At 59.3% G+C, this 12,599-nt stretch overlaps 2 protein-coding genes across 2 annotated transcripts; both read right to left on the reverse strand.

Moving 5' to 3' along the window:
• Positions 1-3,083: 3,083 nt before the first annotated feature.
• On the reverse strand, positions 3,084-4,563 carry LOC132593946 (metallothionein-1E-like). The gene is made up of 3 exons (XM_060289034.1): positions 4,536-4,563; positions 3,886-3,957; positions 3,084-3,175 (listed from the first exon to the last, which is right to left on the reverse strand). Exons 1-3 carry the CDS (start codon positions 4,561-4,563, stop codon positions 3,084-3,086), a joined length of 192 nt encoding a protein of 63 aa, XP_060145017.1.
• A 3,918-nt stretch (positions 4,564-8,481) lies between these two features.
• LOC132593947 (metallothionein-1E-like) lies at positions 8,482-9,961 on the reverse strand. The gene is made up of 3 exons (XM_060289035.1): positions 9,934-9,961; positions 9,284-9,355; positions 8,482-8,573 (listed from the first exon to the last, which is right to left on the reverse strand). Exons 1-3 carry the CDS (start codon positions 9,959-9,961, stop codon positions 8,482-8,484), a joined length of 192 nt encoding a protein of 63 aa, XP_060145018.1.
• Between the last annotated feature and the right edge of the window lie 2,638 nt (positions 9,962-12,599).

Raw genomic sequence — 12,599 nt, forward strand, 5'->3', positions numbered from 1 at the left:
GTAGGTGATAGGCAGACCTGGCGGTAAATAACAAAGCGAGACAAGTGGATAGAGTTCCCTTTGAGTAGTCCTGACAGTTACTCACCATGGAGTCCATGCCAAGCCTTGTTAGTCACTTTTGCTCTTTGAGTTGTCACACCAACCGGGAAGGGAGACAGCAGTCAGGAGCCCGCTTCCCAAAGTCCAAAGTCCCTACAGTACAGGGAGGCTACTGAGGCAGGCACACAGGGCTGGGGAGTGGTGCCCTGCCTGCTTCTGTGTTTTTGTCGCTTCGCAGCTGAAAGAGGGAGTCAGTGAGCAAGCTCCCCTTTGGCCCAGAGCTGTGTCCTCGGCCCGTCTCTACCATGTCCAGCTCAATCCTGGGGGCGACCAAGGTGACACAGTAGGAATGTATTTATGATTTTGTGGCTACCTTCTGACTCTCTCCTTCAGTAGCGTTCGAGAGGTTTCTTTTGGTATAACGTATTTCAGAAAATCACTGAAAAGAAAATGGTAAGGAAATCCTGATGCAGGTGACAGCAGAAGTGGCAGGACCCTTCTGTGTCTGTGAGGAGGACACCGACTGTGCTCCTCACGGCTTTCTATCTGTAGTGTCGACGGCTCTTTGCGTGAAGGCAGGATAACCCTCTCGGGGGTACTGGTCCCACGCTCACAGGGTCGATGGGGACGGCCCAGAGCACAGAGCGAAACACACCGTCCTTGCTTGCGTGTCTGGAAGGAGAACAGTGTCTCCTAGGCTGATGATAACAAATAAATCAATAGATAAATAAATGAATGGGTGATGTGATCGATTGCTCACTGAGTGCCCAGTATATTCTGACCTTCTTGGCATGTATTCAGTTCTTTAATCCCGAGAGCCAGACACTATTATTTTCCCTTTAGAGCAGAGCAGACGGAGCCACAGAGAGGTTATGTCCCATGGCTGTACGTGGCACAGATGGGACTGGCCCTCCTGCAGGCTGACTGCAGCCCCGCGCCCAACCGGACACCGTGTCATCCCACGAAGGGTGAGAACACTGAACACCTGGCACAGAGGCAGCAGTGGGAGAGCCCTGAGCCGGCAGCCAGAACCCTCCGCACAGCTCTGTGACCTCTCTGGGCTTCGGCCTCCCACCTCTGCAGCCAGGAGCACAGCTGGACTGTCTCCGAAGACCCTGCAGCCCTGAAAAAGGAGAGGCCGGACTCAGCCTCCAGTGATGTCATAACCGGCACCGTGTGGCCGGGAGGTGAGACAGCTGCAGTGTAGGTTTAGTCCTCTGAGTATAGGCTGTGTGCCCTTGGGTAAGTTGCTTAACCTCTCTGGAACTGGCACCATCACTCCAGACCATGCAGGTTCACCGAGTCTGTCCAAACGCTGTGGCGGTGACTCGTTCCACGGGGCTTGTTGGAGGACATCCCCACGCCCTCTGGCCCTGGATAAGCAAGGTTCCTATCCATCTCTGCCCTCACCATGAGCTTGCTTGCAAACCAGGGAGCCTTTCTCCAGGAGCTTGTCGGGAGCTCAAGGATTCTCTGTGCACAGATGTCAGTGTGGAGAGAGCGATCGTACGGGACACCTTGCGGGAAGCCCAAGCTGGGAGCCAGGCCACTATCTCGCTTATTCCCCCTCATTGACATTAATCTTTTGTATCGAAAGGAGGAAATGAAATCTCAGAGAGTATCAGTGACTTGCCAGGTCAGGAAGTGGCACGGTGGCTGTGAACCTGAGTGCCTGACGCCGACGCCCACGCACGCAGCACGGGCCGGCTCCCGAAATGCCCTGTGCACTCGGGGCACCTGTGGCCCATCTTGGTCCTGACTTCTGAGCCACGTGTCTCCTCTTTCTCTCGGAGTGCCCATCAAATAGGAGTTCCCTCCCCAGACCGCCAGGGGGCCCAACACCTGAAATAGACTACCCGTTCCCTCAGCACACACTTGTTGCTAATAAACCCCACCAGGCCCCCCCCCACCCCACCCCCGCCACGCACTGCAGCACCACCATCACTCTGCAGAGGAACACGTGAAGTCCTTCTTCTGAAACCAGGTCTCAGGGAAACAGCCGGGAAATTCCCACCAAATCCAAATCACTTTCTTTCGGGGTGTCAGGGAGCCACGGGCTGGTTTTTGAGGGAAGGGAAGATGTCAGCCTGACCTAGGGAGGTACTTGCGAAGATTCAGAGCCAAGCCCCTGCAGGGAGCTGTCACGGGTGGCGAGTGTCCTGTCCGTAGCCCTGGGCAAGCCAAGACTGAGGTTCCCTGTGGGGAGGCAGGGGGCAGAGCTGCTCCAGGCGTGTGTGGTCCACACAGTGGGGCATCTGTGAAGTGTTCCCAGGACTCGGGCACACTTTCAACGTACGTGCAGCATATGAGAGCGTCCAGTTTCCAGAATTGCTCCTCCACGTGTGAAGGTGGTTTTACGTGTTGAAGGGAAAACTGGGTGTCACATATCGTGTCCTTTGACGTGTTTTCTTCGCGATCCGTTTTCCCGACCAGGGTGAAAACTGTGGCAGAAAATACAAAGAGGTCCTTCCAGGGTGTTTTAGACGCAAGCCCCGTGCAGAAGTCACACGAGAGGGGTGTGGGATTCCACCCCCTCTGGGTACTTTTCTAGGCTCTCATCACCGAGCGCTGAGTTTGGCAGGGGCCCCCAGAGAAGGAAAATGAGAAATGGGCAACTTTCTCTGCAATCCGTCCTCCTAAGGGGAATAGAGGGAGTGTGTCCTCTGTGTGTCCAGTGCCCTATGTCATCTGGCGAGGGTATCCTTTGGAGCTGAGAAACGGAAGCTCAAATTAACCTAAGCGGCTAAGACGCTCAGTGTGTGTGTTTTGGGGGTGTGGGGTGTGTGTGGGGGTACTCTTTGGTCCAGAGCCGAGGTCTCTGCACGTCCAGTCCAGTTCCCCACGCCAGCCCTGATGGGCACGGAGTCTCTTTGTCCAAGACACACCAAGGAAGACAGAGCCAGAATAAAGTCAACAGCTTTTATTACAAGTCACAGATTTCATAGAAAAAGGGATGTAGCGTCAGGTCCGGTTGTATGAAAAACGGTAAAATGCAGGTTTGTCCTGGTTGCTCTGTGGACACCCGGGGCAGGCTCTCCGCGACATCAGGCACAGCAGCTGCACTTGTCCGAGGCCCCTTTGCAGACGCAGCCCTGGGCACACTTGGCGCAGCCCACGGGGCAGCAGGAGCAGCAGCCTGGGGAGGCAAGGGCAGCGTGCAGTCGGACCACGCGTTGTCCGGAACCACCCTTCCCAGCAGCAGGCCTGGCCCCAGCCGCCCTCGGGCCCAGACCCTGAGTTTACGATGGTGTCCTCTGTCCTGAGGTAATTGCTCTCAGACACTAGGTTCAGGTTGCCCGGCCCATCTGTGCCCAGGACAGGGCACAGCGCCTTGGAGAGACAGTGAGCAGGGCCTCTGGGGACAGGAGAAAGCCAGCCCCCAGCACCACCAGTGATGTGAGCCAAGTCCTCAGGATCAAAGTGGAGGCAAAGCCCGCACAGAGCAGCTCCCGCTCGGGATAGGGAAGCTCTGGGCTGCTTCGACAGGGAGGGGCTGCACCAGGTCCGAGAAGCCACGCACGGCCACTGGTTCCTGTCCCTAAAGTGCTTCAGTCCCTGAGAGGAGTCGGAAGCGGGACTCAGGAGGCAGGAGGACTAGTTCTAGTGACAGGTCTGAGGTTGTTTGTCGGTGACCCGTCTGGGCCTCAGTCTCCCTGTTCTCTAGTGCGCGCCTGGGTCTCGGTCATGCCGAAGGTGATTCCAGCTCTGACTGTGAATCCCTTCCTGGTGAGGGGGGTGCCGGGAAGTCTGGTCCCTGTCCTGCTCCTGCCTGCCTGCTGAGCTCTGGGCCCCCTCCTCGCACTCAGCCCAGACCCCGCATTCCCAGAGAAGGCCCCGCACACTCACTCTTCTTGCAGGAGGCGCATCTGCAGGCTTTGCAGGTGCAGGTGCAGGATCCAGCGCAGCCGCAGGAGCCGCCTGCCGGGAAGGGAAAGGAGGCCAGCAGTGAGCAGGGACGGGGATGCAGGAGCCACAGCAGACGGTCAGCAATGCCTCCCTGAGCCCTCCTCCTCTGTCAGGACCCAGCCCTGGGAGCTCGTGTCCACTCGGGCGGATAGAGAAGCCCCAGCTCCTCTCTTCTGGTCCAAGGAGAGTAAGTCCCCTCCTGATGGGACTCCACAGGGAAGGTCCCGGGCTCCAGACGCAGCCCAGGCCGACTGGGGCCGGGGGCCGGGGCCCATGGCCTGAACCCTAAAGAGGCAGCGTCCCCTCCTCCCATCAAATCGTGGCAGGTCCGAGACCGCCTCCAAACGCTGGGTCCCGGTCTAGCAATCCCCTGACCTGCCGGGTGACCTCAAGAAGGACAGCCTGGAGCCTCCGTGCCCTCAGTGTCAACGGAGAGGCAAAGGGAGACTGACGTGCCCTCAGGAGCCTGGCTACCAAGAAAGCCCTGGACCCGTGACAGGAGTCCTCCTGAGCTCAAACTCAAAGCCCTCCCTTCTCGTCCTGTGCCTGGGAAGGGGGCATCCTAAGGCTCAAAGGCAGGGCTCCCTTACCAGTGGGGCAGGAGCACTTGGGGTCCATCTGGAGGAGGAGTGAGGCCCGAGGTCCAAAGCAAGGGGCGAAGCCGCTTCACGGGTCCGGTGGGGGCCGTGTGGGAGCGAGGAGCCCGGGGGCTCAGTTATAGGCCGAGGAGGCGGCCCGGGCGCAGAGGCCCCGCCCCCGCCTTGCACCCGCCCCGCGGCTCCGCGCCCGCGGCGCCCGCGCCGCCCGTGCCGCCCGCAGCGCCCTGGGCCAGGCTGTGAGCAACAGGCGGGGCCGAGCGCACGATTCCACGTCGGTGCCGGCTGGAGCGGAGGAACCGGGTGCCGTGCGGTAAGCGGTGTCCCAGCCCCCTGGCCGCCCCTTCCCAATGTGCCCGACGGGAGCAGCCACCGTGTTGGCGGCTTGTGCAGGAATCCGGCTCCCGCGTCCGCCGGTCTTCCCCGCCCCAGGCCCCAAACCCCAGGCCCCGCGCCGCCGGCCTCCGGGTCGCCGTTTCCTGCAGCCTGAGAACAGCCCCCGCCTCCCGCTCGTGTCCCTGGCTTGGCTGGAGCCGGGGAGCGGTGTCAGAGAGCGCAGGCGGATGTGACCCTCACCACCGTTTGGCCGACCCCATGCGTCCCCGGGCGTTGCCAGCCCCGGTCCCCACCACGGTCCTTTGGAAGCGTTTTTCCGGTACCGCCTCCTGTAACCGCAGCGCGGTGAACATTGCCTTCAGCCGCGAGGCGTCACTTGTGTTTTCCTTTCCTGGAGGGATCCTGGCTCATTTGTCCGGGGGCTTCTTTGCCTAAACTTTCCAGGGGCGCTCCTCACTGTAGCCGGTCCACCCCCACGCCAGGGTGGAGGTTCCCTCATCATGGGATGCTTCCCCAGGGGCGGCATCATTGTAGGTGATAGGCAGACCTGGCGGTAAATAACAAAGCGAGACAAGTGGATAGAGTTCCCTTTGAGTAGTCCTGACAGTTACTCACCATGGAGTCCATGCCAAGCCTTGTTAGTCACTTTTGCTCTTTGAGTTGTCACACCAACCGGGAAGGGAGACAGCAGTCAGGAGCCCGCTTCCCAAAGTCCAAAGTCCCTACAGTACAGGGAGGCTACTGAGGCAGGCACACAGGGCTGGGGAGTGGTGCCCTGCTTCTGTGTTTTTGTCGCTTCGCAGCTGAAAGAGGGAGTCAGTGAGCAAGCTCCCCTTTGGCCCAGAGCTGTGTCCTCGGCCCGTCTCTACCATGTCCAGCTCAATCCTGGGGGCGACCAAGGTGACACAGTAGGAATGTATTTATGATTTTGTGGCTACCTTCTGACTCTCTCCTTCAGTAGCGTTCGAGAGGTTTCTTTTGGTATAACGTATTTCAGAAAATCACTGAAAAGAAAATGGTAAGGAAATCCTGATGCAGGTGACAGCAGAAGTGGCAGGACCCTTCTGTGTCTGTGAGGAGGACACCGACTGTGCTCCTCACGGCTTTCTATCTGTAGTGTCGACGGCTCTTTGCGTGAAGGCAGGATAACCCTCTCGGGGGTACTGGTCCCACGCTCACAGGGTCGATGGGGACGGCCCAGAGCACAGAGCGAAACACACCGTCCTTGCTTGCGTGTCTGGAAGGAGAACAGTGTCTCCTAGGCTGATGATAACAAATAAATCAATAGATAAATAAATGAATGGGTGATGTGATCGATTGCTCACTGAGTGCCCAGTATATTCTGACCTTCTTGGCATGTATTCAGTTCTTTAATCCCGAGAGCCAGACACTATTATTTTCCCTTTAGAGCAGAGCAGACGGAGCCACAGAGAGGTTATGTCCCATGGCTGTACGTGGCACAGATGGGACTGGCCCTCCTGCAGGCTGACTGCAGCCCCGCGCCCAACCGGACACCATGTCATCCCACGAAGGGTGAGAACACTGAACACCTGGCACAGAAGCAGCAGTGGGAGAGCCCTGAGCCGGCAGCCAGAACCCTCCGCACAGCTCTGTGACCTCTCTGGGCTTCGGCCTCCCACCTCTGCAGCCAGGAGCACAGCTGGACTGTCTCCGAAGACCCTGCAGCCCTGAAAAAGGAGAGGCCGGACTCAGCCTCCAGTGATGTCATAACCGGCACCGTGTGGCCGGGAGGTGAGACAGCTGCAGTGTAGGTTTAGTCCTCTGAGTATAGGCTGTGTGCCCTTGGGTAAGTTGCTTAACCTCTCTGGAACTGGCACCATCACTCCAGACCATGCAGGTTCACCGAGTCTGTCCAAACGCTGTGGCGGTGACTCGTTCCACGGGGCTTGTTGGAGGACATCCCCACGCCCTCTGGCACTGGATAAGCAAGGTTCCTATCCATCTCTGCCCTCACCATGAGCTTGCTTGCAAACCAGGGAGCCTTTCTCCAGGAGCTTGTCGGGAGCTCAAGGATTCTCTGTGCACAGATGTCAGTGTGGAGAGAGCGATCGTACGGGACACCGTGGGGGAAGCCCGAGCTGGGAGCCAGGCCACTATCTCGCTTATTCCCCCTCATTGACATTAATCTTTTGTATCGAAAGGAGGAAATGAAATCTCAGAGAGTATCAGTGACTTGCCAGGTCAGGAAGTGGCACGGTGGCTGTGAACCTGAGTGCCTGACGCCGACGCCCACGCACGCAGCACGGGCCGGCTCCCGAAATGCCCTGTGCACTCGGGGCACCTGTGGCCCATCTTGGTCCTGACTTCTGAGCCACGTGTCTCCTCTTTCTCTCGGAGTGCCCATCAAATAGGAGTTCCCTCCCCAGACCGCCAGGGGGCCCAACACCTGAAATATGCTACCCGTTCCCTCAGCACACACTTGTTGCTAATAAACCCCACCAGGCCCCCCCCCCACCCCGCCACGCACTGCAGCACCACCATCACTCTGCAGAGGAACACGTGAAGTCCTTCTTCTGAAACCAGGTCTCAGGGAAACAGCCGGGAAATTCCCACCAAATCCAAATCACTTTCTTTCGGGGTGTCAGGGAGCCACGGGCTGGTTTTTGAGGGAAGGGAAGATGTCAGCCTGACCTAGGGAGGTACTTGCGAAGATTCAGAGCCAAGCCCCTGCAGGGAGCTGTCACGGGTGGCGAGTGTCCTGTCCGTAGCCCTGGGCAAGCCAAGACTGAGGTTCCCTGTGGGGAGGCAGGGGGCAGAGCTGCTCCAGGCGTGTGTGGTCCACACAGTGGGGCATCTGTGAAGTGTTCCCAGGACTCGGGCACACTTTCAACGTACGTGCAGCATATGAGAGCGTCCAGTTTCCAGAATTGCTCCTCCACGTGTGAAGGTGGTTTTACGTGTTGAAGGGAAAACTGGGTGTCACATATCGTGTCCTTTGACGTGTTTTCTTCGCGATCCGTTTTCCCGACCAGGGTGAAAACTGTGGCAGAAAATACAAAGAGGTCCTTCCAGGGTGTTTTAGACGCAAGCCCCGTGCAGAAGTCACACGAGAGGGGTGTGGGATTCCACCCCCTCTGGGTACTTTTCTAGGCTCTCATCACCGAGCGCTGAGTTTGGCAGGGGCCCCCAGAGAAGGAAAATGAGAAATGGGCAACTTTCTCTGCAATCCGTCCTCCTAAGGGGAATAGAGGGAGTGTGTCCTCTGTGTGTCCAGTGCCCTATGTCATCTGGCGAGGGTATCCTTTGGAGCTGAGAAACGGAAGCTCAAATTAACCTAAGCGGCTAAGACGCTCAGTGTGTGTGTTTTGGGGGTGTGGGGTGTGTGTGGGGGTACTCTTTGGTCCAGAGCCGAGGTCTCTGCACGTCCAGTCCAGTTCCCCACGCCAGCCCTGATGGGCACGGAGTCTCTTTGTCCAAGACACACCAAGGAAGACAGAGCCAGAATAAAGTCAACAGCTTTTATTACAAGTCACAGATTTCATAGAAAAAGGGATGTAGCGTCAGGTCCGGTTGTATGAAAAACGGTAAAATGCAGGTTTGTCCTGGTTGCTCTGTGGACACCCGGGGCAGGCTCTCCGCGACATCAGGCACAGCAGCTGCACTTGTCCGAGGCCCCTTTGCAGACGCAGCCCTGGGCACACTTGGCGCAGCCCACGGGGCAGCAGGAGCAGCAGCCTGGGGAGGCAAGGGCAGCGTGCAGTCGGACCACGCGTTGTCCGGAACCACCCTTCCCAGCAGCAGGCCTGGCCCCAGCCGCCCTCGGGCCCAGACCCTGAGTTTACGATGGTGTCCTCTGTCCTGAGGTAATTGCTCTCAGACACTAGGTTCAGGTTGCCCGGCCCATCTGTGCCCAGGACAGGGCACAGCGCCTTGGAGAGACAGTGAGCAGGGCCTCTGGGGACAGGAGAAAGCCAGCCCCCAGCACCACCAGTGATGTGAGCCAAGTCCTCAGGATCAAAGTGGAGGCAAAGCCCGCACAGAGCAGCTCCCGCTCGGGATAGGGAAGCTCTGGGCTGCTTCGACAGGGAGGGGCTGCACCAGGTCCGAGAAGCCACGCACGGCCACTGGTTCCTGTCCCTAAAGTGCTTCAGTCCCTGAGAGGAGTCGGAAGCGGGACTCAGGAGGCAGGAGGACTAGTTCTAGTGACAGGTCTGAGGTTGTTTGTCGGTGACCCGTCTGGGCCTCAGTCTCCCTGTTCTCTAGTGCACGCCTGGGTCTCGGTCATGCCGAAGGTGATTCCAGCTCTGACTGTGAATCCCTTCCTGGTGAGGGGGGTGCCGGGAAGTCTGGTCCCTGTCCTGCTCCTGCCTGCCTGCTGAGCTCTGGGCCCCCTCCTCGCACTCAGCCCGGACCCCGCATTCCCAGAGAAGGCCCCGCACACTCACTCTTCTTGCAGGAGGCGCATCTGCAGGCTTTGCAGGTGCAGGTGCAGGATCCAGCGCAGCCGCAGGAGCCGCCTGCCGGGAAGGGAAAGGAGGCCAGCAGTGAGCAGGGACGGGGATGCAGGAGCCACAGCAGACGGTCAGCAATGCCTCCCTGAGCCCTCCTCCTCTGTCAGGACCCAGCCCTGGGAGCTCGTGTCCACTCGGGCGGATAGAGAAGCCCCAGCTCCTCTCTTCTGGTCCAAGGAGAGTAAGTCCCCTCCTGATGGGACTCCACAGGGAAGGTCCCGGGCTCCAGACGCAGCCCAGGCCGACTGGGGCCGGGGGCCGGGGCCCATGGCCTGAACCCTAAAGAGGCAGCGTCCCCTCCTCCCATCAAATCGTGGCAGGTCCGAGACCGCCTCCAAACGCTGGGTCCCGGTCTAGCAATCCCCTGACCTGCCGGGTGACCTCAAGAAGGACAGCCTGGAGCCTCCGTGCCCTCAGTGTCAACGGAGAGGCAAAGGGAGACTGACGTGCCCTCAGGAGCCTGGCTACCAAGAAAGCCCTGGACCCGTGACAGGAGTCCTCCTGAGCTCAAACTCAAAGCCCTCCCTTCTCGTCCTGTGCCTGGGAAGGGGGCATCCTAAGGCTCAAAGGCAGGGCTCCCTTACCAGTGGGGCAGGAGCACTTGGGGTCCATCTGGAGGAGGAGTGAGGCCCGAGGTCCAAAGCAAGGGGCGAAGCCGCTTCACGGGTCCGGTGGGGGCCGTGTGGGAGCGAGGAGCCCGGGGGCTCAGTTATAGGCCGAGGAGGCGGCCCGGGCGCAGAGGCCCCGCCCCCGCCTTGCACCCGCCCCGCGGCTCCGCGCCCGCGGCGCCCGCGCCGCCCGTGCCGCCCGCAGCGCCCTGGGCCGGGCTGTGAGCAACAGGCGGGGCCGAGCGCACGATTCCACGTCGGTGCCGGCTGGAGCGGAGGAACCGGGTGCCGTGCGGTAAGCGGTGTCCCAGCCCCCTGGCCGCCCCTTCCCAATGTGCCCGACGGGAGCAGCCACCGTGTTGGCGGCTTGTGCAGGAATCCGGCTCCCGCGTCCGCCGGTCTTCCCCGCCCCAGGCCCCAAACCCCAGGCCCCGCGCCGCCGGCCTCCGGGTCGCCGTTTCCTGCAGCCTGAGAACAGCCCCCGCCTCCCGCTCGTGTCCCTGGCTTGGCTGGAGCCGGGGAGCGGTGTCAGAGAGCGCAGGCGGATGTGACCCTCACCACCGTTTGGCCGACCCCATGCGTCCCCGGGCGTTGCCAGCCCCGGTCCCCACCACGGTCCTTTGGAAGCGTTTTTCCGGTACCGCCTCCTGTAACCGCAGCGCGGTGAACATTGCCTTCAGCCGCGAGGCGTCACTTGTGTTTTCCTTTCCTGGAGGGATCCTGGCTCATTTGTCCGGGGGCTTCTTTGCCTAAACTTTCCAGGGGCGCTCCTCACTGTAGCCGGTCCACCCCCACGCCAGGGTGGAGGTTCCCTCATCATGGGATGCTTCCCCAGGGGCGGCATCATTGTAGGTGATAGGCAGACCTGGCGGTAAATAACAAAGCGAGACAAGTGGATAGAGTTCCCTTTGAGTAGTCCTGACAGTTACTCACCATGGAGTCCATGCCAAGCCTTGTTAGTCACTTTTGCTCTTTGAGTTGTCACACCAACCGGGAAGGGAGACAGCAGTCAGGAGCCCGCTTCCCAAAGTCCAAAGTCCCTACAGTACAGGGAGGCTACTGAGGCAGGCACACAGGGCTGGGGAGTGGTGCCCTGCCTGCTTCTGTGTTTTTGTCGCTTCGCAGCTGAAAGAGGGAGTCAGTGAGCAAGCTCCCCTTTGGCCCAGAGCTGTGTCCTCGGCCCGTCTCTACCATGTCCAGCTCAATCCTGGGGGCGACCAAGGTGACACAGTAGGAATGTATTTATGATTTTGTGGCTACCTTCTGACTCTCTCCTTCAGTAGCGTTCGAGAGGTTTCTTTTGGTATAACGTATTTCAGAAAATCACTGAAAAGAAAATGGTAAGGAAATCCTGATGCAGGTGACAGCAGAAGTGGCAGGACCCTTCTGTGTCTGTGAGGAGGACACCGACTGTGCTCCTCACGGCTTTCTATCTGTAGTGTCGACGGCTCTTTGCGTGAAGGCAGGATAACCCTCTCGGGGGTACTGGTCCCACGCTCACAGGGTCGATGGGGACGGCCCAGAGCACAGAGCGAAACACACCGTCCTTGCTTGCGTGTCTGGAAGGAGAACAGTGTCTCCTAGGCTGATGATAACAAATAAATCAATAGATAAATAAATGAATGGGTGATGTGATCGATTGCTCACTGAGTGCCCAGTATATTCTGACCTTCTTGGCATGTATTCAGTTCTTTAATCCCGAGAGCCAGACACTATTATTTTCCCTTTAGAGCAGAGCAGACGGAGCCACAGAGAGGTTATGTCCCATGGCTGTACGTGGCACAGATGGGACTGGCCCTCCTGCAGGCTGACTGCAGCCCCGCGCCCAACCGGACACCGTGTCATCCCACGAAGGGTGAGAACACTGAACACCTGGCACAGAAGCAGCAGTGGGAGAGCCCTGAGCCGGCAGCCAGAACCCTCCGCACAGCTCTGTGACCTCTCTGGGCTTCGGCCTCCCACCTCTGCAGCCAGGAGCACAGCTGGACTGTCTCCGAAGACCCTGCAGCCCTGAAAAAGGAGAGGCCGGACTCAGCCTCCAGTGATGTCATAACCGGCACCGTGTGGCCGGGAGGTGAGACAGCTGCAGTGTAGGTTTAGTCCTCTGAGTATAGGCTGTGTGCCCTTGGGTAAGTTGCTTAACCTCTCTGGAACTGGCACCATCACTCCAGACCATGCAGGTTCACCGAGTCTGTCCAAACGCTGTGGCGGTGACTCGTTCCACGGGGCTTGTTGGAGGACATCCCCACGCCCTCTGGCCCTGGATAAGCAAGGTTCCTATCCATCTCTGCCCTCACCATGAGCTTGCTTGCAAACCAGGGAGCCTTTCTCCAGGAGCTTGTCGGGAGCTCAAGGATTCTCTGTGCACAGATGTCAGTGTGGAGAGAGCGATCGTACGGGACACCGTGGGGGAAGCCCGAGCTGGGAGCCAGGCCACTATCTCGCTTATTCCCCCTCATTGACATTAATCTTTTGTATCGAAAGGAGGAAATGAAATCTCAGAGAGTATCAGTGACTTGCCAGGTCAGGAAGTGGCACGGTGGCTGTGAACCTGAGTGCCTGACGCCGACGCCCACGCACGCAGCACGGGCCGGCTCCCGAAATGCCCTGTGCACTCGGGGCACCTGTGGCCCATCTTGGTC

Source organism: Globicephala melas, chromosome 19 (genome assembly GCF_963455315.2).
Source record: "Globicephala melas chromosome 19, mGloMel1.2, whole genome shotgun sequence".
Classification (NCBI taxonomy): domain Eukaryota; kingdom Metazoa; phylum Chordata; class Mammalia; order Artiodactyla; family Delphinidae; genus Globicephala; species Globicephala melas.

Coding starts and splice junctions, on each gene's coding strand:
- LOC132593946 (XM_060289034.1), bottom strand. CDS start 4,563: ATGGACCCCAAGTGCTCCTGCCCCACTG. Junction 3,958..4,535: donor CAAGTGCTCCTGCCCCACTG/GTAAGGGAGCCC, acceptor CCTTCCCGGCAG/GCGGCTCCTGCGGCTGCGCT. Junction 3,176..3,885: donor ATGCGCCTCCTGCAAGAAGA/GTGAGTGTGCGG, acceptor TTGCCTCCCCAG/GCTGCTGCTCCTGCTGCCCC.
- LOC132593947 (XM_060289035.1), bottom strand. CDS start 9,961: ATGGACCCCAAGTGCTCCTGCCCCACTG. Junction 9,356..9,933: donor CAAGTGCTCCTGCCCCACTG/GTAAGGGAGCCC, acceptor CCTTCCCGGCAG/GCGGCTCCTGCGGCTGCGCT. Junction 8,574..9,283: donor ATGCGCCTCCTGCAAGAAGA/GTGAGTGTGCGG, acceptor TTGCCTCCCCAG/GCTGCTGCTCCTGCTGCCCC.